At 39.2% G+C, this 26,936-nt stretch overlaps 2 protein-coding genes across 4 annotated transcripts; one reads left to right on the top strand and one right to left on the bottom strand.

Moving 5' to 3' along the window:
- Positions 1 to 1,783: 1,783 nt before the first annotated feature.
- Positions 1,784 to 6,640, top strand: LOC141764405 (guanine nucleotide-binding protein G(I)/G(S)/G(O) subunit gamma-13-like). Of its 2 annotated transcripts, none has more exons than XM_074629634.1 (3): positions 1,784 to 1,925; positions 5,496 to 5,603; positions 6,452 to 6,640. In XM_074629634.1, the coding sequence occupies exons 2-3, from the start codon at positions 5,506 to 5,508 to the stop codon at positions 6,555 to 6,557; spliced, it is 204 nt and encodes a 67-aa protein (XP_074485735.1). In that variant the 5' UTR covers positions 1,784 to 1,925; positions 5,496 to 5,505; the 3' UTR covers positions 6,558 to 6,640. The 2 variants fall into 2 exon arrangements, with proteins under 2 accessions (XP_074485735.1, XP_074485734.1); XM_074629633.1 differs by having other exon boundaries at positions 1,785 to 1,925; positions 5,493 to 5,603.
- A 208-nt stretch (positions 6,641 to 6,848) lies between these two features.
- On the bottom strand, positions 6,849 to 26,114 carry chtf18 (CTF18, chromosome transmission fidelity factor 18 homolog (S. cerevisiae)). 2 transcript variants are annotated; one of them, XM_074629632.1, is made up of 22 exons: positions 25,955 to 26,114; positions 22,577 to 22,663; positions 22,331 to 22,481; positions 20,304 to 20,493; positions 20,081 to 20,173; positions 19,051 to 19,103; positions 18,797 to 18,938; positions 18,453 to 18,677; positions 18,279 to 18,376; positions 18,053 to 18,176; positions 17,821 to 17,957; positions 17,592 to 17,685; positions 17,405 to 17,503; positions 17,201 to 17,331; positions 15,822 to 15,936; positions 15,507 to 15,731; positions 15,242 to 15,391; positions 13,726 to 13,856; positions 11,335 to 11,479; positions 11,135 to 11,230; positions 9,517 to 9,586; positions 6,849 to 7,103 (listed from the first exon to the last, which is right to left on the bottom strand). In XM_074629632.1, the coding sequence occupies exons 1-22, from the start codon at positions 26,040 to 26,042 to the stop codon at positions 6,982 to 6,984; spliced, it is 2,766 nt and encodes a 921-aa protein (XP_074485733.1). In that variant the 5' UTR covers positions 26,043 to 26,114; the 3' UTR covers positions 6,849 to 6,981. The 2 variants fall into 2 exon arrangements, with proteins under 2 accessions (XP_074485733.1, XP_074485732.1); XM_074629631.1 differs by having other exon boundaries at positions 11,135 to 11,233.
- Positions 26,115 to 26,936: the final 822 nt, after the last annotated feature.

Genomic DNA, 26,936 nt, shown 5'->3' on the forward strand with positions numbered 1-26,936 from the left:
AGTGGGAGTCAATGGGGAACCAGACATTTTTATCCCATCTCTTGTGACTTTGCTCTTAAAGGCTCACATTTCTAATTTTACCGGAGCTCTCTGCATGGGGAATCTGTAGTAGCCTATTAATACCACCACTGAAAGATACGATAAGATGTTCCGTTATAGTCCCGCAGTGGGGACATTTGCAGTGTACAGCAGCAAAGGGGATAGTGCAAAAAACAAGATGCATCAGCTAACACAGTAAAAAAAAAAAAAAGAGCTAAACAAAGTGTAACAAAATATGAACCATTTAAATAGAAGGAAGTATAAAAAAATAGGAGCAGTATATACAGTATTGACAATAAACAGACTTAACAAAATTGTACAAGTGGAAAATGATAATTTACAGTGAGAATGAAATGAAATTCCACCTGAAAATATCAGGTTATTGTCAGATATTAGGTTATTATCAGGTTATTGTCAGATATCAGGTTATTGTCAAATATCAGATATCAGGCTATCAGGTTATTGTCAGGTTATTGTCAGGTTATTATCAGGTTATTGTCAGGTTATTGTCAGATATCAGGTTATTGTCAGGTTATTATCAGGTTATTGTCAGGTTATTATCAGGTTATTATCAGGTTATTGTCAGGTTATTGTCAGATATCAGGTTATTGTCAGGTTATTGTCAGGTTATTGTCAGATATCAGGTTATTATCAGGTTATTGTCAGGTTATTATCAGGTTATTGTCAGGTTATTGTCAGGTTATTATCAGGTTATTGTCAGGTTATTGTCAGATATCAGGTTATTGTCAGGTTATTATCAGGTTATTATCAGGTTATTGTCAGGTTATTGTCAGATATCAGGTTATTGTCAGGTTATTGTCAGATATCAGGTTATTGTCAGGTTATTATCAGGTTATTGTCAGGTTATTGTCAGATATCAGGTTATTGTCAGGTTATTGTCAGGTTATTGTCAGATATCAGGTTATTGTCAGGTTATTATCAGGTTATTGTCAGGTTATTGTCAGGTTATTGTCAGATATCAGGTTATTGTCAGGTTATTGTCAGATATCAGGTTATTATCAAGTTATTGTCAGGTTATTATCAGGTTATTGTCATATCAGGTTATTGTCAGGTTATTATCAGGTTATTGTCAGATATCAGGTTATTGTCAGGTTATTGTCAGATATCAGGTTATTGTCAGGTTATTATCAGGTTATTGTCAGATATCAGGTTATTGTCAGGTTATTATCAGGTTATTGTCAGGTTATTGTCAGGTTATTGTCAGATATCAGGTTATTATCAGGTTATTGTCAGATATCAGGTTATTATCAAGTTATTGTCAGGTTATTATCCGGTTATTGTCAGATATCAGGTTATTGTCAGGTTATTGTCAGGTTATTGTCAGGTTATTATCAGGTTATTGTCAGGTTATTGTCAGGTTATTATCAGATATCAGGTTATTGTCAGAAACAGACACATCCGGTCCTCTAAATAAATTAACTCCTGGTTTGTCCTCCTCTTTGTGGAGCGTGGCCTCATTTGCGTGTTCCCTTCCTGAGCTCAGCCTCAGTCCAGATTTCCATACAGGTGCGTCCTCTCGGCTCCTTTATATTTGACTGTGAAACCAGGAGGCGGCTCGCCTGCTTCTCTTCTCTTCTCTCCGCGCTGCGCATCCCTCCTCCAGTCGCTAGCAGAGAGGAGCGCAGGGGAGTGCCCTGGACACACACACACACACACACACACAGCCTCCTCCTCCTCCTCCTCTTCCTCCTCCTCCTCCTCCTCCTCCTCCTCCTGCACTGAAGCCGGACTCCTCTACCGGGTAAACTCCACCGACTCTCAGCTCTTCTCTTCTCTTGTCGCTGTCAAAGCTCCGTCTGCATCTCTTACAGCCGTCTGCTCTCTACGTCGACCCGCGGTCCTCTCCGGTAGGCCTGAGCCTCACGGTAAGGAGCTGGAGCTGGTGGTGTGTCGGGTGTTTGTGTGTGTGGGGGTTTTATGCGTTTCCTTTGACATACAATTGATGTTTCGATGTTTTAGCTCCACAGTGAGCATCTATGCTCGCTTTTATCCTCCTACACGCTCGTGTTTGTATGTTAAAAGCGACTTAATGTGGATGTATAAATGTGATCATCATCAGCAGCATCACTGACTGCTGCTGAGTGATGGAGGCTGATGTCACTGTAACACATTATAGGAGGATTTTATCATTAAATTATGAAGGCCTTCTTCATGAACAGCTGGCTGCTGCTGCTGGTGGTGGTGAGACACAGCAGGATGGATGCTGGTGGAGGAAACAGGCTGCAGACTTACTAGAGCCATTAAAAGATGAGGAGGAGGAGGAGGAGGCAGTTTCCAGTAGAGAGGACTAAACTGATCCCAGGTCGGCCTGAACTCTCATCTGGCCCTCTCTCTCTCTCTCTCTCTCTCTCTCTCTCTCTCTCTCTCTCTCTCTCTCTCTCTCTCTCTCTCTCTCTCTCTCTCTCTCTCTCTCTCTCTCTCTCTCTCTCTCTCTCTCTCTCTCTCTCTGCTGTAATGTGGCCTGTGGCAGGGTGGGGCACACTTTACTATATAAGTACAAATAAAAGACAGTAAACAGCCAGTGTACTTCGTTTTTACATCTCTGGCTCTTAATCAATAACCTTAGATCAGGGGTCAGCAACCTTTATATCAAAAGAGCCCTTTTAGGCAAATAAATAAATCTGTCTGGAGCAGCAAAACATTTGAGCATTGTGATGAAGGTAACACAGTTTACAGTCTAAGTATATAAGTCTAATGTAGTGAGGGCCAAAGAGCAGATGTATTACGGAGTATTAGGGCCACATTGAGGGGAAAAACATCTGAGATTTACAGGATAAAATCATAATATTACGAGACAAAAAGTCGTAATATTACGAGAATAAAGTCATAATTTTACGAGAAAAAAAGTCGTAACTTTACGAGGCAAAAAAAGTCGTAATATTACGAGAATAGTCATAACTTTAGAGGAAAAAAAAGTCGTAATACGAGAATAAAGTCATAACTTTACGAGAAAAAAAGTCGTAATATTACGAGAATAAAGTCATAACTTAACGAGAAAAAAATTCGTAATATAACGTGAATAAAGTCATAACTTTACAAGTAAAAAAGAAAATAACGCGTAAAACTACTACTATTACTACTACTACTTTAAAATATTATGACTTTATTCTCGAAATCTCAGATTCATTTTTTTCCCTCAATGTGGCCATAATACTCCGTCGTACCATAGACCCACAACAATGATAAATAAAAATGAAAATGTAAACATTCATTTCCATTTATAAAAATCCACAGGGAGCCACTGGAGATGGGCTAAAGAGACACATGTGGCTCCGGAGTACTCGAATATTTTGATATGGTGTAACTTGATTAGTTTTACTCCACTACATTTATGTGACTACAGCTACAGTAACCAAAGAAAAACAAAGTGTGTTTCCTCTACTGTACCTTCAAGGTATTTAGCGTTTCCATTTGGTGCAACATTTATCTGAGTTACTCGGCAAACTAGGGCTGCAACTAACAATTATTTTCCTTGTCAGTTATTCTGTTGATCATTTTCTTGATTAATCGATTATTTTTTTTTGGTCTATAAAATGTCAGAAAATATTTTAAAATACTTTTTGTTGACATTAAAATCACAGATTATGCATTTGAAAGCAATGGACCTACATAATTACGCTAAAAAGACAAGACAAGACTTTATTTTTCTTTGGTTAACAAATCCCATAAAAAAGACCAAAACCAACAACATATTAATCCTTCAAACATATTGTGTCTGAGTATTCAAAGCCTGTATATATATATCTTCTCCCTCTGTGCCACAGAGCTCCAAAAACTATTAAAAACACATTAGTGAGCCACACGGCTACACTGGCTCACATGTTTCCTTCATTACGATGAACACTGTAGTTTATTTTGAGTCAATCCCACATTCACCAACCTGCTGCAGTAAATACTCAGTAGACCACCAAATGGTTTATTTATCTGCCGGGGAAAGTAGTCCCCAAATAAATGAGCTATCTACAGCATGGCCAGCTGTGGAATTACTGAGCCTTTTTCTTTAAAATGAAACAATATATTTGTGACCTGATTTTACAGATTTATGAGGGGAAAGTATTTATAGATGAACTAACACATTGCTGGTTTTGGTCTTTTTATGGGATTTCAGCATTGTTGTATTTCTATTAGTTAAGTTAAAGGTTCAACAACTTATTTCATCTGTTACAAAAAAGCCAGAAACCAATAAGAGGATATCCTTCACTAGTAGAAGTTCACAGTAAGTTGCATATGGTCTCAATTATTGGGTCAAAGTGGCATTTTGACAGCAGCTATTTCAACATGAATGTGTCCTATTAAACGCCTCCCTCTGGTGTTCAGTGGAGCTCTCCAAAGTGACGACCATCTGGTCTTTATAAGGGTTTCTCTGATACCGTCATAAATCTATCAAACAGAGAAGTGGTTCCCACCGAGGGGTCACGAGATTTATCTGAAAGATCACAAGGTCACTAAAGAGAGGAAAACAAAACAAATACATTTCTGCTTCACAAACTCACAGAAATAAACGTTTTTAGACTAATTTACTGCCTGTTTCTTCTACTTACTCTAAAAATGATTCAAATAAAGTGAAGAGAAACACTCTGTGGTTGAGACCAGTTCAACCAGAGACGAGGGGTTACAAGAAAGGTTATAATGGTTTTGAATTAGTTTTTATCTTATTTTAGTTTTGACTTTGATTTAATTTTAGTTGAGTTTTAATTTGTTTTCAGCGTCTTTGCCAGTTTTAGTTTATTTTCAGTTTTTCAGAAAGGTTTAGTTTTTATATATTTAGTTTGTTTTTGTTAAGGCCAGGTATAATGTCTCAGAAGTATGTAGTCGCATATACATAGAATATATAATAATATATAATAAAAATATAATAATCCTGTCATCAGAGTTGATGGAAATTCCTGCTCTCTCCTTTTTTCGGGTAGTGATATATTTAAGTTAAAAAAACAAAGCTGAAATGAATTTACATTCAATTTATTTTATTTGTACTAGTCCTTTAACCAAGCAATATAGTTTCAGTTTAGTTTTTCTTAAAGGATATAGTTTTTATTAAGTTCCAGTTTACTAAAAATATTTTTTTCTTTTTGTTTTAGTTTCAGTTTTCCAAGTAGGCGTTGCTTTGTTTTAAGGAGTCACAAAGGTTGGGAATCACTGAATTAGAGCGACATACTGATTGTAAACGTTGCAGTTTATTATGCTCTACTCATTTTTCCAGAAGTAAAACATAATCAGATATCTACTCAAGCGAAAGCAGAATTACATTTTTTCCATTTACACAGAAGAATGCACAAATACAACTGCAGAAATCAAATGGCTCTTTTACAACAAAACAGATTCATTGTGATTTCCACTTATGTTTTGAAGTTAAATCTGTGTCTGAACTCTTAATCTACTCAAGCTCCAATCTGTTGTGTGTTTTTCTCTTGTGTGTGTGTGTGTGAGAACAGCAGCAGTATCATCATGGAGGAGTTAGACGTTCCACAGATGAGGAGAGAAGTGGAAAGCCTTCAGTATCAGCTGGCAATCAACAGAGAGAAATCCTCCATCACCGTTACCGAGTGAGTGTGTACGGTACACACACACACATAAGCTCTCTTAAAGGGATAATTCAGGTGTTTTGAAGTGGGGTTGTATAAGGTACTTATCCATAGTCAGTGTATTACCTTATTTCGGAAAAAAATGTGAACGGTAGTCAACAGCGAGAGACTAATAATTATTTGATCCCGTTTGAATTGCGCCATGAATCCCACATGATGTTTGTCAATTTAAAACATAATTTTGCGGGCGCCCCGGTAGCTAAGGCTGTCTAAGGGAGTCCTTACCGCAGCGGCCCGGGTTTAAATCCCCAAAAATTATCTTAAAAAAATAAATAAAGAAAACATAATTTTGCAAGTCAAGAAAGTCGCAGTTTGTTATAAAACTGTTGAAGTATAAGACAGTGAAAATACGTAATTAGAAAGACTATACACCCAAAAGTCGCGTAAGTGACGTGTCTCTCTCTGAAGCTACGATTATTGTGTGTTTCCTACTGGGTTGTACTCACACCAGACGTACATGGTGCGAGATGAGAGATGTAGTTCACTGAGCGGTTTCACACAGAACTAAATGATACTACGACAAACTGCGAGTTTCTCGACTTGCAAAATTATCTTTTAAATTGACAAACGTGTGTGTGATTCAAAGCGCAATTCAAACAGGATGAGAAAAAATGTGTCTCTCACCGTTGACTGCAGTACATATTTTTTCTGAAATGAGGTCCCATGGGGTCCACCGGAGGGGGAGGGACTTTGCCTCTCTATACACTGACTATGTAGAAGTACCTCATACAACCCCACTTCAAAACACGCGAACTATCCTTTTAGTATTGAGTGTCAGATTCGTGCTTACGGTGTTTTTTTTTTTGTAGGCTGGTGAAGTGGATCGAGGGTTGTGTTTGTGAAGATCCATTCCTGAACCCTGAGCTGATGAGAGCCAACCCCTGGGTGGAGAAGGGCAAGTGTGTGATCCTCTAATGGTCACACACACACACACACACACACACACACACACACACACGTATAGACACACAATCACAGATGCATATAAACTAAAGAATCATGCACTCCCACACATAGTAACGCTGCACTAACTCACCCATTCTCTCCCTCACACACACAAACACACACATATTATTGCTATTATCATGTTTATTTATTGGGAGACTCCTGAATGCTTTTAATTTATGTGAAGACTACTGTGTGTGTGTGAGTGTGCAGCACTGAGTAGCTTTCTAGAGGTTTGTTTTCATGGACTGCTGAGAAATGTTCAACAACACGTTTTTATTGGCTCTTTACACTGTCAATTAAAATAAAGACTGTTTTGAATTTAACAGCTGTATTATGGATTTATTCAGACGCGAACATGTAACGTACAAGTGGTAGTGTGTGTGTGTGTGTGTTACAGTAGTTCTCTGATGTAGACATTTCGTCTGACGGCGTTGGACATGCCCTCGTTGAACCGGAACCACACGTCACTGTCGCCCACCGCCTTTCCCATAGAAAGAACCGCACACTTCTCACCTACAGAGAGGAAAAGAGCTTTATTTTTTAGGATCAGAATCAGAAGCAGGTTTATTAGCAAGTAGGTTTTCACATAGAAGCAATTTGCCTCGGTGTTTTGGTGCATAATGCAAAACAAGCACTGCAAAAGTCAAGAATCATAAAGATTAGGGCTGTCCTCCTCCTGAGTTTCTCCACAAAGCACCACTTTAAATCTCGTGTTTGTCGGAGATGTGCTCATAAGTTTCTTGGAAATCTTCTTGGAAACGTCATATTTTGTTTTACAGGAAGAAAAGATGATTGGATTTTTGATAGAAATAGATTTTTTGGTAATGTATTTTGAAGATGTTGCTAAACCAGGTGCACAATATGACCGGGGATGATCTAAAAGTGTTAAAAAGGCATTTTTGTAAAATTTTATCTTGATATTAAAGCATGATTTAACCCATTAATTAATGGTCAAAATTTGATTGATCAAAACTGTTACTGATTAATTTGATCAACTAATCGACTCAGCTGTAGTTTAATCCTCTAAAGTGAAAAAATAAATCTCTTCCCTGAAGTGAGGATTTGCAGCTCTCATGTGATTACAAAACCTGAATACCTTTCATCAGCTTGGGCTCTGGGAACTTGTGATGAAAAAGAAAAGAAAATGTTCTGATATTTTATAAATTAAAATAATCAATAATGACAATGATCATTAACCGGAGCCCTACTCATTATACAAATTCTCCTTTCTGCATTCACTGTGCACATAAACTACACATTTATGTGAAAATGTCCGTGTATGTAGAGACCCAGTGTACTGGACCGTATATCAGTGACTTATCTCCAATCAGTGCACAGTAGAAAGCGATGTCCGATTATCTCCATTAAGCACAGTCTCACTCAAACTGAGCCTCTCGCCACGATTCACAAAAGATTGTTGCTTGGAAATTGCAGAAGCATGTGCGTGTCCTACAAGGTTCTAATGCACGTATGGCGTTTGTTTTGATTAATTAAACATGTCAAAATGAACAGGAGAGCAGCGCCTGTTTTAGTCAGCTGAGCCCCGTCGTTGTTCCTGCTTTGACCTACAAACAGCCACAGCTCTACATTTCCACCCTGCACATAGTGATTTTAAATGGGTCCACTTTTCCACGACCACTGGGCGCTGAATCTGGGCCGATGTTATATAGTAAATAAAAAGCTATTTATGCAAAGCATGTTTTGAGTCACAATTTACAGTTGTCATCCACCTGCACACCTGTGAGTCAGCAAAATAAGACAACAAAGATTTACAATAATAGAGGCCTTTCACAGAATATTTGCAAAACCTGTTTTTCATCCATGTTGAAAGGAACACGTTGTTGTGGGTGGTTGTAACACTTGATGTTCATTCTATGAACAAATACTATGGGGATTAACATCATCACACAGGAATACAATTGGGCTCATTGAATCCACAAGAGTCTCAACTTTACAATGATACCCAATTTATGTAATTTCAAGACTGTTTAGGGACCCCAGGCCAGTACGCAGAAATATTAAAACACACCATTTTAGAATAGGCGAAAATAACACATTTATACTGCATGTGATTATCATAAAGTGGGCATGTCTGTAAAGGGGAGACTCGTGGGTACCCAAAGAACCCATTTTCATTCACATATTTTGAGGTCAGAGGTCAAGGGACCCCTTTGAAAATGGTCATGCAAGTTTTTCCTCGCTAAAATTTAGCGTAACTTTGGAGCGTTATTTAGCCTCCTTCCCAACAAGCTTGCATGACTAAAAACACTCCCCTCTAAACTTTGAGGATATCTGCTGTCGGACTTGCATGTTCCACACACCCCGCTGAAAGCTTGACAGGCCTCCTGCACATAGTCATGGTTGCTAACGTAGGATTGGACAGTGGCCGTTCTAGGGAGGGGCTTAATGAAGGGTCTGTTTATGCAGATGTGCGATTTATTTTTGGTGCAGAGCTGCGATGCATTTGAACACAGCAGTTATGTTTGTTTCCAATGACCCAAAACTACTGACAGGTCAAACCACAGCAACTGCTCTCCAAACATTTACCAGGTTTCTATATAACTGTAGCAAAGTCATTTAGGCAGTATTATACATTTCATGTAAAATATGATGATAGTTTATTCTATTGGCTGGTGTCCAAATATAAGGAGGAGGCTGTTGATGTGGCGGTGTGAAGTCTTTTATGATGCTGATAGAAATATGATATTACCAACATTATGGAGGGAAACTGCAGGTGTTGTTGACAGTCTAGATCTCCTGCCCACAGTGAGCTCTAAATCTGAAGCGTTACGTAACACACATCAGTTATCACCTCCGGTGTGTTTGGACCTGATGTGCCTCGAGGCGTTTTTCTATGAACGGCACTGTGTTCTCAGAGGGTTCTGATAAATGAAGCCACATTAGTGTCACAGAGTCTCTACAGTACCTGTCTCTGAGGTGGGTGGTGGTCTCTGAGGTTTGGGGGCGACAGCTCGACCGAAGAAATCCAGCTCCGGCTGCAGAACATGAACACAAAGAGTGACGAGAAGTTGATCAGGGAAGTTTCTGAAACACTGTCCTCAATAAGGAGGTCAATAACAATGAATGATCACGTGAATGCACACGCACACAGCAGCTCTCATTAGCCTGATTTCCCAGTTTCACCATTAGGGACTGTAACCCAGTGGCTTCTCATTATCCTCATTTCTGCCCTCTAGAGGTTCACTCTCTCTCCATCACTATTCCTGAACTATTAGAACTGCAGCTCAGCCAGAGAGGATCTGATGGTGCCAACAGATGCTGGCTCCACCTACAGGCACCAACACACACAACTGTGGGAGGCTCAACACTGTCACTTCTCCAATCAAACCTTTCATTGAAAAAGTGTTGCAACTGTATGAATAGTTTTGATGTAAAATATTCGCCGGCGAGTATTTCGCATTTTTGTGTTGTTTATCGTTACGCCCCTGGTGTGTAAAGGCCTTTAGGCTTTCTGTTTCTGTGTGGATTTGCAGATAAATATTGAACTTTAAATCAACAATTTAAGAAAAAACAAATATGCTGATTAGTTAAATATGTTTTTTGTTTTATTCAAAATTAAAATGAGCTCATTTTGTGTTGAGTGTTGCTCTGAAATGTTGCTCTAACAGTCAACATTTCTGACTGCTGCCTAGAAAATGTTTGCCCTCTATTGACAATTGTAAGACAAACCTCAAGACATACTCATTTTCAATGGCCTGTGGTTGCTCTTAGTGGTTTTAATGCTTTGTTTTAAGGTTTTAGTATTTTATAAACTTACATTTTTATAAATCGGTGTTTAGATTTGTGCACATATTATAATATTGCCTTGTATTTTTCCATTGCAATCTTGTTTTGTTGCTTTGTACAGCAATTTGATCAACTTTAGATGTATATAAAAGGTGCTATACAAATAAACTTGACTTGACTGTGTACCTGGAAATCTCCCGTGCCAGAACGCGTCTTATGTTACTATGAAAACCAGCATCTATGGGCCGTCATGTCACTGATCTTCACTGTAGCATTACTGCATATTTAACAAGGTTTCTAATAGGGTGATTTTATTTTTTTATTTCTTACTTCTCACACTTTGATGTTTGAAAACATAACATAAAATGTAGTTCATGCAAATGTTTTGTTTTTATGGTGCGAAACATGATTAAAAATGTAAAATAAAAATCAACAATTAATGCTGCGTCTCCTGGGCTGCCCTAAGGATGAGTGAAGGGTGCAATGATGACACATACTTAGACATGTATTATACACTACAACAGTGTTTTCCTTTCACATTAAGCTCATCACTGGCCAGAGGAAGGTGTGTAATCATATTAATCATATTGTGGGGACAAAACTCTTTTCACAAAGTCACATTATGGAGATTCTCTTCATCATGTGTGGGGAAGTAAACCATCAAATTTTATGAAGATTCAGTTTTTGTTTACGGTTAGAGTTTGGGATTAGGTGAGGACTCGCTGTAAATTAGGGTGCGTCTTCAGGAAATCAATGCAAATTGATGTAACAAGTGTGTGTGTGTTCGTGTGTCTCACCCTGATCTCCACTGTGGTCTGTTTGACGATGGTCTCCAACCTCTGCTGATGGTTCCGGGGCGGTTTAGGGTCGGCGCTCTTTTTATCGTCCTCTCTCTGCTTCACACAGCAGATTATAAATACATTAGTTTATTAACACACACGATGACCTGATTGTCTACAGGCTGAACTATATTTAACAAATCTATAATCTGTCTCACCACTGCCGGGTTTCGTTGCAGCATCAGTTGCTCGGCTCTCCTCATCTTCTCCTGCTCCATCTCTCTGCTGATGGTTTGTTTGGCCTGATACGTCAGCTGGCGGCGCGGAGGCAGCCCCGGAAACCTCACCACCTCCTCAACACGCCTGCAAACACACATACTAAGTAAATAAATAGCTCTACACAAACAACGTTTTAAACACACCCATAACAGCGTGTAACTGACACAGAGGTGAACCTTGTTAGATGACAAACAAAATAACATTAAGCGTCCTCTTTTGGTGCCATGGTTTATGTTTTCAAGAATAAAACCCACAATCTCTAAAATCTCTAAAACTTTAATCCTCTTACAGCTGATCTGCATCTCTCCAACACACAGCCACAGTACGTGCCAATAAACTCTCACTCTGCTGCTGGAGCTAAATATAACATGAATAAGATAATAGAACAGTCTATGTGACTGTGAGCTACTTATTGGAAGTTAGCACTATAAATCAAATATCATCAGAATTTGGTAATCTAAAAAAAGAGCTGCTTGGATGGATTATTCACTATGCAGCTCATATTAAGGAGTTTAACCTCTGGCTAACACATTTATAGCATCTGTTTAGTTATTAAAGCACAGAAAACCATACCACCTACGATATCTGAATCATTATGTTACTACAAGTTACACACAATTTAACTTAAAGCTTCAGTAGGCAGTATGTTTTTGGCATCATGGGCAAAAATTCCATAATAACCTTTCAGCATAATGTAATTCAAGTGTTCTGAGAGATAACTAGACTTCTGTTCCTCCTCATGGCTCTGTTTCCAGGCTTTAAAAAATCTAGCCCGTGACGGGAGACTTTGGCCAATCACAGGCCATTTCAGAGAGAGAGCGTTCCTATTGGCTGTGCTCCGGTCATGTGACCGGTGCTTGGTATTTCCTCAACAGATCTCAACATGGCTGTCGGGTCACAAACTTTCTCATTTTACAGCTAAACAGTACACTACAAGATGTTTCAGAAAACATTTGAGGTGAGAAATAGTTAATTATAGTAACAGAATATTGATTCATATTTGATCAGCGCTGCCTAGTTTGACTGTTTGGTCGGAGTTCGCAAGCAGTGATTGACAGCTGCTTTAGAGACTCCTCGGCTCTGATTGATCCTTCAGGCACATTGAAATCTTGCAAATATCATTAGGAGCCCCGGAGGACACAGAGGAACAGGATTTTTTCACAGATTATCTTTTTCATGTACTACTGTCAGGATATAGTGAACATTTAAAAAAAAAAAAAAAAACTTTATCATATTTGCTCAAAGTTACCAACTGTAGCTTTAAGTTACTTACATTTCTTGTTTAATTTTTATTTCATTATGCATTCATTCTTGGATATCAGGATAGCACAAATATAAGAGTGACTGCATTCACGTACTGTCAGAGCACGGAGAATAATAATTCACAACAGACCTGAGATAGAAGTTCTACATTAAAGCACATAATGGTTTTAGGCTTTAAATGTCTTTTGACTCCAAAAACAGGCTGATTTTTCATGAATGAAGTTCAAGTTTCCTGCTCTTTTTCTCTGCATGTCTCTCCTACTCACAGCCTCCGAAACCAGTCTGACCAATCAACAACAGTGTCCAAAAAAAAGAGCCGTCCAACCAAATAACCCTGCTGGGACTGTGGGGCGTCTCCGCTGTCTGTGATGTATATAATGTTTATATCCACAATCATCCATGAAGAATCAGAGAGAGGTGTTGTGGTGAGCTAGAGACGGCAGGTACAGGAAGGTGTAGACCAGTAGAAGCAGCAGAAGAGCCAACACTAGAGGCAGGCACCAGTCGTTGGTGACCATCACATTGTCACAGCGAGCCTGCAGGAAGGAGCCCCTCCGGGCGTCCTGCTGCTCCTGGAAATGGGTCGGCATGGCTGAGATGTACAGCTAGTTATCTCATCCTACCAACACCAGAGTCTCTGCTGTCCTCAGTCGTAAACAAAAACAGAAGATGAACGAAGGTCTCCCAAGTTTGAACGTGCCGAGATCTGCTCCTTTCAGTTTTTATCTTTTATTTTAACCTGCCTCCATATTTCAGATCGTCCCCTGCTTTCTCTAAACTTCTAAATTTACTGCTTTAATAATTCGAACCGTATACGCATCCTTTCATCTGTTTGTCCACCAGCTTGCTACTCTGCTTTCACACTACTACCATCAAACACAAACACACACACAGCAGGTGTTAAGGGGATTACTCTCTAAGCCTCCATGCAGAGAACCACAGTGTGGACAAGAACAGTGACCTTCAACACCCCAGAAACACACATCTGCCCTGCATGTGTCCACTTGCAACATACAGTTCAGTGCAGGTGTGTGTGTGTGTGTGTGTGTGTGTGTGTGTACACTCACGGCTCCAGCATGTACGTGTACTGCCCCTCTGGCGTGCGGTCCTGCCTGTATGAGAGGTTGTATGCCAGCATGGAGTCGATCAGATCACGCATCTGCTCCTTCTCTCTGCTGCTGAACAGCTGCGGATTCACCTGCAAGAAACACAAACAGGATTTGTGATCAGATGCAGTCACTGAAAGTTTTACTACCATGATATGCAATGAATACATTTTTAACCCGTACTCATTTCTAACCATGAGAACACACACACACACAGTGGGGCTGAGACCAGTGTGAGCTTCACTGCAAGACTATCAAACTTAAAACACGTCACACAACTCTTCTCCAGCACACCAAGCTTTATACACCGAACGTTGTCAGTTATCCTGCCTTCCTGAGTTTGACCCACCTACACATTATGAAATCACCAAAAGAAAAAACACCTGATGCACATATGAGCTGAAGAAAGCACAATACTTTTTCCAAAGTATCCAAAGAGGATAAAAAATGTTACAAAACTACCAAAAATTAGACTCTTAATCTTGTGTACATATATTTTGATCAGAGAAATTGGAATTAAAATCACAAGTTTTGTAAACTAAAATGTGTTTTACAAGCAGCAAACTCCTTTAGGGAATAACTCATAGGTTGTGTGCTAAACGTTAGCGAGTGTCGGTGTGCGGTCGAGAGACAGAAAGAGAGCGTGTGTGTGACAGACGGTGAATATGAAGTTAACAGTAACATTATACTATACTTGTATTATTATTATATTATCATATTTAATTATAATTGTACAACTCCTCAGGACCCAAGCCAAGTTCCCGTGTCTTGCTTGTCATCTGCTGATTAAAGTGAAAGGTGTTAGACCCGAAGTTCTCGACAACTTCGGCTCAGGCTCGTTTAAGGTGGCTGACACTTGGCCGCCGGTCTTAAAAACGTTTCTGGTTGAAACCCTGATACTTCCCACTTACTACCACGAGTAGTTTCTAGCAGAAGACACATTTGTTATTAAATGCTGACATTTTGAGATATAATCCTCGCTGTGACTTCTGTCACCAACACAATTGAAATTAATGGATTTTTTTTTGTCACGCAAACATCAGAAAATTACACTTTAAAAAAAAAGCAATGCATCTCTTTATGTATATTAATGAGGTTGTAGTTTGCAGTGGCGTTGTACTGGACTGCACTGTATTGAAATGTTTGTAAATGGGGTGAGCAAAACATTAGGAACACCTCACAGTATAATACAGTCCAGTTCAAAACTAATGCAAACCACAACCTCAATAATAAACATGTCGTTAAATGAATTTCTCTCTGAAAGTGTCAATCAAAACTGAACATTATAATCTTTTTAAAAAGGTAGAATGTATGGCTATTGCATTAGATTTTACAGGTGAGTGTGAAACTGGGGACAGCAAGGTGTGTAACTTAAGTAACCCGGATGTTACTAAAAAAATAAATATGGTTTTGTCTTATTAACTCTTTTAATAACCTGGGATAACACATACAGTTTACTGAACATGCGTTTGCTTACCGGCCGTAGTTTGGGACAGATGATGTCGAGGAGCAGTGTGAGAACATCAAGGGACAGGCTGAGCTGGCTGATCCTCGTTCTGATGCTTGCTGGGATGTCGGCCAACATGGTGGACAAAGCGTTCCTGCTGCTGAGGAGCCGGGAGGACGCCTGGAGAGGACAAGACCAGGGAGGACACAGAAATCTCTCAATCTCTTCAGTTTTTGAATGTGAAACACTGTTTTCATCATATTGCTACACGAAGGTTCATGTGGTTGATTCGTACCTCGTGCTGGCTGTGCGGATAGCTGATGCGGGGCACGTTTGTGTGTGCAAACAGGAAGTGGAATTTGATGGACTGGAAGGGCAGGTATCTCATCAGGGAGAAGTTCTGCCCGTGCAGAATTACTTGGTTCAACCTGTCTGAGAACGACAGCCAGTCCAGAGCCTCACACACACTGTGCAGGTTGGGGTCCCTCACACGCATGGACAGATAATTATCATACAGACCCTGAAGAAGAGAGAGACCTGATATCAGACTCCTAACACACCATAATGTAGTTTTTTTATGTCCTTTTCTGTTCACTGGTGTGTTCATTACCTGAGAGACCTTCTCATACTCTCCACTAGAAGAAGCCAAGTGCAGAATGTGCTGAAACCTCTGAGCTCCACCTCCTGAACCTGGCGCCTCATCAAACCCTTCACCAATACGTTTCCTGAAAGATCAAATGTGAACGTTTAGTCAATATCCAGTTAGTTAGGACCAGAGAAGCAGAGAGAGGACAGATAACAGATACAGTAAGGTAAGGTTATAGATGAGATCATGTCACCTGTGTGACAAGCTGAAGTTTGCCTGCCGAAGGTTTTATTCTCTTGTGATGACCGTGACCTCGTTTCATTCATGCTCACAGATCAAAGTACAAAATAAAAGTCTGTCCCAGACGACAGAAAGGACAGACTTATGACTACTATAAAACTCTTTACTGTTTCTGCAGAGTTCAAAGAGTTAAATCTAGGACTTTTAAAGACACTTTAACAACACATAGAATGGACTTTAAAACCTGTTTAATGATCGTACCGGCCAAAGTATGAAAAATACACATTAAAAACTAGTACGGAAGATAACGCCTAGGATTATTTACCAAGTGTAGGAATTTAATGTCATTTGTATCACACTTTTATCTGTTTTCCCTGCTGTATATAACAATAATTCTTAATAATATCTTTAAACACAACGTGGACCAGGATAAACAGCAGAAAATGGATGGATGGATGGATGGACCAATTAAAAAAATAATTTAAGGTCCACACATTCTTCATAAGGTCAGAGGTCTGGAACAATAATATAAATATATTAATAATTATTTTGGGGATTTTTCAGCCAGTTTTTGCTAAAATGACATACAAAAACATGTTATAACTAACATTACTGCGGCAGGCTAGATAAAATAAAGACTTTTGTAAAATAATTTAGTACTTTTTTAGGCCTTTTTCTTTTTGAGGAGAATGAAATCAATGCTTTTTAAGACTTTTCAAGAGCTGCAGGTATCCTTACAAACTTAGTTTCCAATTTCCCTGTTGGTGTCAACAGTAAATGCAAACTTACAAAAACAGTCATGGAGATCACTGAACAATGCAGGGACAGCACAATAGCATGCAACTCTCTTGGTCTTTTGCAGAACCTTTGCTTATTTTCAACATTTTTGACTAAACTTGAACTTTTGCTGCCACTAGAGCAGCGGTTCTCAAACTTTTCTCTGTCATTCCCCCCTTTAGAGGAAGAAATATTTCCGCTCTGTGTGTGTGTTGGAGACAGCGGGGTGAAGAGTAATGTTTTTGTAATTCATTGATAAAAATTTGAATGTCAACGTTATGAATGAAGCTTCGAACTATTCAGTGGAGCCCTACTTCGTTATATTTTCTTTTGATAACCGTCAGATGAGCATGTTCTCTTGTTTGTCTGTCCATTCTGTAACATACCGTTTTACACGTTGTAACTGGAAGATTGCCTGCCACAGATGGAACAAGCCTTTGTTCTGGTCCTTCTGTCCCACAGAGACACACTGGATGGTCTTTGTGTTCACCTGCTTGTGGCCGCGACCGTGGAGGAACTGAGCAGAGAAGGACACATCGTGAGATATAATTATACTGCATATTACATTCTCACTAAGTGCTGCCACCCACCTGCAGTGTGTTGATGCAAGACCTGATGTCGTTGTCGGTCTTCTCACACAGTGACATCAGAGTGCCCGTGTCTGTCTTCATCCCCTGCTTGACTGAAATCTGCAAACAAAAACTCAATGTAACCCTGGATTGTTGGTGTGTTCGCAAAGGTTACTCCCAGTGTGTGTGTGTGTGTGTGTGAGCTGACCTCTCCCAGTCTCTGTGCGAGGCGGGAAGGCTGAGTCTGAGGGAAAACCAGGAGGAAGGCCTGCAGCCTGAGAGGTCTGAGAGCTGGAACATAACTAAACAGAAAGAGAGGTAATCAGATGACGGCTGCAAAGAAAACAGAAAATAAACATGCATATAGACCATACTGCTATAACCAAAATCTACTATTTCCACTTTGATGCTGCTGTTAAAACACCACGGTCTCTTACAGGTCGTTACAGATGCAGATGATTGGTCGAAGCAGTAAGGACTCCTTCTTCTTTTTCTTCTTCGCAGTCTCTGTACCAGCCTCGCCGCCGTGTCCGTCTTTCCTGTTCAGAGCTGCTAACAGGATGTTGATGGCAGCCTGTCGAATACCACAGATGAAGAAAAAACAAACATGTATAACAAAGATTGAAGGAGCGCATTAACATGTTTTTTTTTTAAGTATCCAGAACGTACCGCAGGTGCTCCATCGATCTCATCAATAATGAGGCAGTTCGGCCGCTCACTGGCTCCTAAAACTGACTTCATCTGCGTCGCCGTGTCGATGCGTTTCTGGAAAACCTCTGCACTGCGATCGTCACTGCAAAAGCATCAACAGTATCACTGAGGTCACGACAAGAGGAGGAGGAATTTTTAAGATTTACTACTTTAATTGGGACAGTTTTAATTTGATTTGTCTAACCTGGCATTGATTTCCACCACGTTGTACCCAGCATGCTTCGCTATGACATGAGCCAGGGTGGTCTTCCCCAAACCTGGAGGACCAGACAGCAGTGCCACCTACAGAGAGAACAAAACAAGTTATATCACGTAGAACAACTAAAGGTCATTAAACTGAAATTGTAGGTGTGTTTACCTTGAATTTGGGTCGATTGTGCTGGTCCAGTTCGGCCTCCAGGAGCTCCTCAGTCACCTCAATCTTGCTCTTGAAGCGATTTGGATTCTGATTGACTTGATTGGGTTTGAATGAGTTCTGGTTGGGAGCCTGTCTGTCGATCCGGACAGGGCGGGACTTCCTCTCTCTTCCAAACACAACCGTGTCCCAAAGTTTCAACCACTTGAGCAGACAGCGGTTGGTAAACTATAATGAAGCAGACACATACAGCTGGCATCAGTGTGAGATACTTGGACTTATCTCAGTTAAAGTGGCTGTATGTTATGTAGATATAGAGTTATACAGAAACACTAAACATGACTCACATCATCACTGAGAAGCTCTGTGTAGTGTCGGGGAGAGAATCTGTCCACCCAGAGTCGAGAGGTTCGACCCTCTGTGTCTCCTGGGTCGTCGTTCTCTTCATCTTCTCTGCTTCCAGGCTCAACAAGCGCATCGTTCGCACCGCTGGAATGTGACACACATTCAAATATGAACTCAAAAACCAGGTACTGCTGCATGTAGTCAGATTCATGATGTGTCAGTGTGAGAGAGAGAGAGACAGGTGGTGGGGAGTTACCTGGCCAGCATATCTGTAAGAAGCTGAGATTCTTCCATAACCTGGTGGAGGCGCTACACGATTTCAAAGAAAGAGAAGAAACTGAATATGTGCATCTGTTGATACACAAATATACGACATCCTACAGGTACATCCACAAATAAAGTAAATTACCGTATGTGGACACAAAAGGTGTCATTTCATCATTGCTTAAACTATTAGTTTTGTTTTTAGATTCCAGTGGTGGCTGCGTAGGGTTGTTTCTGACTCGCATGAGCCAAAAAATTCCAATAACTGTTGTTTGAAAGTCCATAAACAAAAGGTTTATTGAAACAAATATATATAAGCACTTCAAAAATCCATGACATGTTTTTGTTTAACGAAAAAATCCTGTATTAAACCCTATTTGTCAGCGTTTAACCTTTCAAAACAAACATTTTCACTGTGGTCAAAAAACAGTTCGCTCTGCCGCCGCCTGCCACACAATGCGAGGCTCGCACCTGAATATATGGTGCGGTCTAATGGGATAAGCCTTTCCTATGATTCTACCTATACAAAGTGCTATACTATACAATTAAAAATCAAAATAAACTACACTTAAATAATTCAACTCCTGTAATGTCTTTGCCTACAAACAATATAACTAAATCAAATTATATTTAGATATTTGGATAACCATAACAATAACAAATCGGTCTCGGCTCTAACAAGCCTTAATCATCATTTTTCCAAATTAATAAATGTATGAATTACAATTTCGAGTTATAGGCTTCCATCATGTAAAAATATCAAACATTTGCTCGGGTAAGTATGCATTGTTTTGTATCAGACAACAATATAACAATGCTTTTTTTGGCTGCAGATACACTCTGTTGTTTGTTTGAAAATGGTTGTACTTTTCTCTGTATTTGGCTAATACTAATCAAATGCTTGGGTTTAGGGAAACTGATTAAAATTGATGAAGCACATGTGATTACCGAGAATCGACAGTGTGTTCCTGTGCAGGCTCTTTGGCAAATTATACTCAAACAACAGCGGCCTGTTCACTCACCCTCTCTGCCTCTTGATCTCTCAACACACGTATTGGCACCGCCAGCAGCCCCAGTGAACCCTGGGAGTCTGGTAGAATTCTGGAGTCCACAACCTGGACACACACACACACACACACACACACACACACACACAGGTGAATGCAAATAAATATGTATGTATGCTGACAACAAATCAGGGTTTAGGACGAGATGTGTAACATTCGACATGCTGATGAGTTTAACCTTTGTCCCTGTGTCTTCTGCTTGTCTGAGGTAGACCCGACTCCCCGATGAGTCGGTCACACTGATGTACTCTCCCTCTAAAGGAGGCCGTCTCAGCACGTGCTGTGATGCTGGTGCCGCTGTGTAAGGTCGACTGGGCGACTCTGGGATTGTAGAAAAGCCACTGATATCCAACACCGCCGGGCTAGACCTAAAACACAAAAACATGTTCATAAGTCTAAAAAACTGAAGATACTCCGGGCACAGAGCTGGTGATTTCTCTCCCCTCCCTTATTTAGACAGCTATATTTAACTGTTTTGTAATACATTTATATGTGTTTTGTTTAACACCTTTTTTCAGATATATATGAATTTTCTCCCTTTTTCTTCTAGTTTATTTTATATGTACCTTATCTTATATATTTATGGTACCTTCTGGAAATGTTTATGTCTGTTTATATACTGTAGCGCCTTTCTAGTCTTCCGACCACTCAAAGCACTTTACACTACATGTGAGCATTCACACACTGATGGCAGAGGCTTCCAGGCAAGGTGCCAAACCTGCCCATCAGGATCTAATCTAATTACTCACTCACACACCGATGGCACAGCCTTCAGGAGCAATTTGAGGTTAAGTGTCTTGCTCAAGGACACTTCAACACGTGACCGGAGTAGCTAGGGATCGGACCGCCAACGGTATATCAAGTTGCTACTACCTATTATTATTGCTGACTTGTGTGGTATTTTTTGCTAATCAGCACTAGATGATTTAAGGCACACCTGATGGCAATCAAGCCCAAAGCGAAGCTGATAAAGAAACATGCGAAATGCGTAGTTCACTCTCGTTTTTATTATGATTTGTTAATAAATTAGTGTTTATGCCAATACCCTGGTGTGTGCTGGAATTTCATGTTCAGAAGTCTGTTGTACTGTGTGCTTGTTTAAATAATATATATATTGTTCAATCTATAAAATGTGATCAATGATAAATGTCCATCACATGTTTCAACAGGACAATATTATGTCTTCTAATTCCTTCTTTTGTCTGAGCAATAATCAAAAATGCCCAATGGTATTCAAATTATAATCATATAAAACAGGAAAACAGAAAAACATCAGATTTGACAGTTTTTTTTACTTGAATTATTAATCTAATTACCACAATTGTCATCAATCATTTTCTGTTAATTGACTAAATAATATCCGTATTGAAACAAGGAGTGTCTGAAAACCACTAAAATGCAAAAGATTGTGTTTAAAGCGCTCGAAAAGCACATCAAAAAGACAAGCTTGAAAAGGAATAGAACAAAAAGGTTGTTCAATACTCACAGGTGATGTGTCACCAGCTGCAGCTCTTCCTCAGACAAGTGCTTTTGTGTCTCTATAAATAGTACACTGTCATGTTTCATCCCTGTGATGTTACGCTTTTAAGTGACGATTTTTTGTGATTTGAGTATCAAAAAATTGGGAATGTTTTGCATTAAAAGGTCTTCCTATTGCTTATTTTGTGAAACATTTAGGCTTTTAATATACTGATTTATATTCCCAATAATGCACCAGATATAAAACCATATATTGTGTGTAAAGAGATCTAATGCACTAAATGTCTGCCTTCTACTGAAGCCTCCTTTTCCCTCAACACGTTCCACAAAATCAACTGTTTCCCTGCTCCTCACCCTTAAGGTGTGGGTACTTGTTGTTTTGTTGTTATTGTCATTAGTAGTTTATTGTTGTCTATTTCAGTGTGTTTCTTTAGTAGGTTGCTTGTTTTTCTTTTGTTTTTTTATGTTAAATTTTTTATTTGTGGTCATTTGTTGTTATTATTGTCATCAGTAGTTTTATTGTTGTTGATTTATTGTTTTATTTGTTTTGTTCCCATTTTAATTTCATATTTATTTTTACATTCTAATGTTGCATTTTTGTACAGACCCCAGGAAGAGAAGTTTCTACCGTGGTAGTTACTAAAGGGGATTCTGGGTAAATAAATAAATAACAGTTCCCCTTCCAGCTCACACAGTGTTTAATACCGGCCCATGCATCTCTCCTACCTGGAGGTGTTGGTGGATTCATACTGCTCTGGAGAGGACGGCGGTGTGATGTCACCACTCTCTGACGGGGCTTTGCTCTTGTGAGACTGCATTGAGTTGAAAAGTCGCTTGGCCACTCCTGCTTCCTGCTTCTTCCGCTTTGCCTTTGGAGCTGTGAGGACGAAGTCAGATTCAAGGTACAAACTCACAACATTAAACAAACACAGCAAAGACTAAACAGTCACTGTACTGTCAGGGTGAACTCACTGGTGGGCTGATCATCCAGCAGGTGCTCTACGTCAGCAATGTCGTCTCCTGGACCCTGCTGACGTTTCACCGTCTTGGAGGATTCATCTAAGCCGTTCAAGAAAAGACATACACATATAATCATCAACGCTGAAGTGATTAGTTGGTAACTCAGAAAAATAATTGAAAACATTTTGATCTTTAAGTCATTTATCAAGCAAGCAACACTCACTGGGTCCAGCTTCTCCTGTGAGGATTTGTTGCTATTCTGTTTCATAAATTGAATAGGTCTGGGTTTTGTACTAAAAAAAGAGTTATTTATCGATCACACTTTGGGATCTGGGAAATTGAGATGGGCACTTCTTCTGACAATAATTGAATTGTCGTTATTCGTCTTTCGGCTGCTCCCATTGGGGCTCGCCACAGCGGATCACTGATCCTCACATTGATTTGGCATAGGTTTTGGTGGTGGAAGCTCACCAATACATCCATGGTTCCTCACTAATGCATCCATGGTTCCTCACTACTACATCCATGGTTCCTCACTAGTAGATCCATGGTTCCTCACTAATGCATCCATGGTTCCTCACTACTACATCCATGGTTCCTCACTATCCATGGTTCACTATCCATGGTTCACTATCCATGGTTCCTCACTAATGCATCCATGGTTCCTCACTAGTAGATCCATGGTTCCTCACTAGTAGATCCATGGTTCCTCACTAGTAGATCCATGGCTCCTCACTAATACACCGTATCGTAAATTTGTGAGTCTGGTAGCTCATGGCTTATGTCCTTTTCTATCCATAGGAAAAATCATTGGAGGGAGGAGATGGAGGAGGAGCCCAGTTGGTGTTGAGGCATGAGCGGCCAGTTGAGGAGTTTTTTTGTTTTGTTTTTTTCCCTTTTTCTATATATAGATATAGATATATAGATATAGATATATATATATATTTCCTTCTGTTTTCTTTCTTTTTCTTACTTTGCCTCATAACAAAATAAAATGAAAAATAGATAAAACAAAATGGAGAGAAAAATAAATTAAAAGAAAAAAATAAATAAACAAATAAACAAACAAATAAAAGAAAGAAAGAAAAAAAGAAAGAAAACTTAAAAAAAAAAGCCAACATAACTGGGCAAGATCAATATCATGTGACTGTGTGTGGTGGCTGGCTGTCAGTCAGGGTGCAAATCAAATTAAGGCAAGATAAAAAAAGAAGATAAATATATATATATATATATATATATATATATATATATATATACATATATATATATACACACACACAGCGGGTAAAATAAGTATTGAACACGTCACCATTTTTCTCAGTAAATATATTTCCAAAGGTGCTATTGACATGAAATGTTCACCAGATGTTGGTAACAACCCAAGTAATCTATACATACAAAGAAACCAAAACAAATAAGTTCAGAAATTAAGTTATGTGTAATAATGTGAAATGACACAGGGAAAAAGTATTGAACACATGAAGAAAGCGAGGTGCAAAAAGGCATGGAAAGCCAAGAAAACAGCTGAAGTCTATCAGTAATTAGAAAGCAATCCGGCCCTTTGTCAGTGCAAATTAATATCAGCTGGTTCAGGCCCAACTGATGGCCTATAAAAAGGTTTCTCATGACCAAGGTGTCACAAGAAACATCTCATGAAGAGTAAAAGCAAAGAGCTCTCTCAAGACCTTCGCAACCTTATTGTTGCAAAACATACTGATGACATTGGTTACAGATGCATTTCTAAACTTCTGAATGTTGCAGTAAGCACTGTTGGGGCCATAATCCGGAAGTGGAAAGAACATCATTTCACCATAAACTGGCCACAACCAGGTGCTCCTCGCAAGATTTCTGACAGAGGAGTGAAAATAATTATCAGAAGAGTTGTCCAAGAGCCACGGACCACTTGTGGAGAGCTTCAGAAAGACCTGGAATTAGCAGGTACAATTGTTTTAAAGAAATCAATAAGTAATGCACTCAACCGCCATGGCCTGTATGCACGCTCACCACGCAAGACTACATTGCTGAAGAAAAAGCATGTTGAAGCTCGTTTAAAGTTTGCTGCACAACATTTGGACAAGCCTGTGAAATACTGGGAGAATATAGTCTGGTCAGATGAGAGCAAAGTTTAACTCTTTGGATGCCATAATACACAACATGTTTGGAGGACAAATGGCAGTGCACATCACCCTAAAAACACCTGCTAAGTCCAGGTCTTTCTGAAGCTCTCCACAAGTGGTCTTTAGCTCTTGGACAACTCTTCTGATAATTATTTTCACTCCTCTGTCAGAAATCTTGCGAGGAGCACCTGGTTGTGGCCAGTTTATGGTGAAATGATGTTCTTTCCACTTCCGGATTATGGCCCCAACAGTGTTCACTGGAACATTAAGAAGTTTAGAAATGCGTCTGTAACCAATGTCATCAGTATGTTTTGCAACAATAAGGTTGCGAAGGTCTTGAGAGAGCTCTTTGCTTTTACTCTTCATGAGATGTTTCTTGTGAAACCTTGGTCATGAGAAACCTTTTTATAGGCCATCAGTTGGGCCTGAACCAGCTGATATTAATTTGCACTGACAAAGGGCCGGATTGCTTTCTAATTACTGATAGACTTCAGCTGTTTTCTTGGCTTTCCATGCCTTTTTGCACCTCGCTTTCTTCATGTGTTCAATACTTTTTCCCTGTGTCATTTCACATTATTACACATCACTTAATTTCTGAACTTATTTGTTTTGGTTTCTTTGTATGTATGGATTACTTGGGTTGTTACCAACATCTGGTGAAAAGTTCATGTCAATAGCACCTTTGGAAATATATTTACTGAGAAAAATGGTGACGTGTTCAATACTTATTTTACCTGCTATATATATATATATATATATATATATATATGCCTACTGTCAGAGAGTATGGATTAATCAGGTTTTTCTAACCTTTCCAGCAAACTGGGTGTAAGGGATTAATCATACTGCATCATTTTACCTGCATGAATAACAATGCACAATTTGGTTGCCTGTTAGATTTGTCCAAGAATTATTACTTAAAGACTTACAGTATATATCTACTTTATACACTGCTGGGTAGCTTAAACTATAATAATATATCATAATGTATTAGTTAATTTAGCCTTATGAGAATACACTGTTTACCATTGGCAGAGCATTTGGCAAACTTTTCTTGGGCGCTCCCCACACAATCAGCTGTGCTGCTCATCCCACTAATGCATGATCCTTACAAGCTGGACATCATTGTGAAGGTAAATAAACAGGCTTTCCAATGATGTAAAATAAAATGCCAGTTAGCATTGTAACAACAGAGAAATAATCCACCAAACACAGGTTTCCGAACTTTTTTCCCCCAGTTTTACATGCATGGTTCCTGGTATTGTCTCCTCACCCTCCAGCTCAGCCATGGCCTCCAGCTCGTCTCTGAACTGGTCCTCGAAGTCGTCCTGTATCTCGAACATTTCGTCATATTCGTCCATATTGGCTCACACGGGAGCACCAAACAACCAGAGACACTGTGATGTGTTTAATCTAGAGACAAACACACTTTTCCTCCTCTACAGCAGCTCCTCTAACACTTTAACAGAGCAGCAGCTCCTCTAACACTCTTTCAGAGCAGCAGAAGATTTCCCGGTAAATTTTTTTGTTGTGAAGTTTTACTTCCGGTTGAAGCGAGTTCCTCGTCCTCTGATTGGTTGTATTTCTCGACCTCCCATGACGCACCGCGCGGCTTTGTTTGTCTTGTGTTTGGCCTGAAGGTGGAGCCAGATGAAAACACCATGTGATGATAATGTCACATGTATAATCCCCTTTATTACACTTTTACAACACACTTTATATATATCACATATTGTACTTGATTTAATTTATTTAATATTTATAGCCTTTACATTTAATTATCTATTATAAGTTTTAATGTTATAATTTGTATGTGTTTTCTTGTTAGGATTGGCTCTTAATGTGCATACTTATACACTGTATTTAAATAAATATTTTCCAATTTCACTTTAAAATTGCCTAAAACTAATTATCTTGACCACTGGCACTTAATTATTATTATTATTATTGTGTTTTTATTGGATTGTTTTCCACTGTTTGGTTAGGTTTTTCTGCACATTTTGTGTACTTATTGTTGTTGTTTAACTTTTGTTGTATTTTTAATTATGTTAGTTTAGATCTTTCTTCCTTTTTTGTTATTTTTTTTCTCTCCTGGGGTTGGGGGGGAGTTCCTTTGTATAAGCCTGTGGCTTCTTGACGTCTCCTGACACATTTCTTTTTTTTTTTTCATTGACTGGATTTGGTGCAGTTCTATATATCTGCAAATAAATAAATTAAAAAAAACAAAAAAAAACGAGATTAGATACAATTATATT

Source organism: Sebastes fasciatus, chromosome 3 (assembly GCF_043250625.1).
Source record: "Sebastes fasciatus isolate fSebFas1 chromosome 3, fSebFas1.pri, whole genome shotgun sequence".
In the NCBI taxonomy this organism is placed as follows: Eukaryota; Metazoa; Chordata; class Actinopteri; order Perciformes; family Sebastidae; genus Sebastes; species Sebastes fasciatus.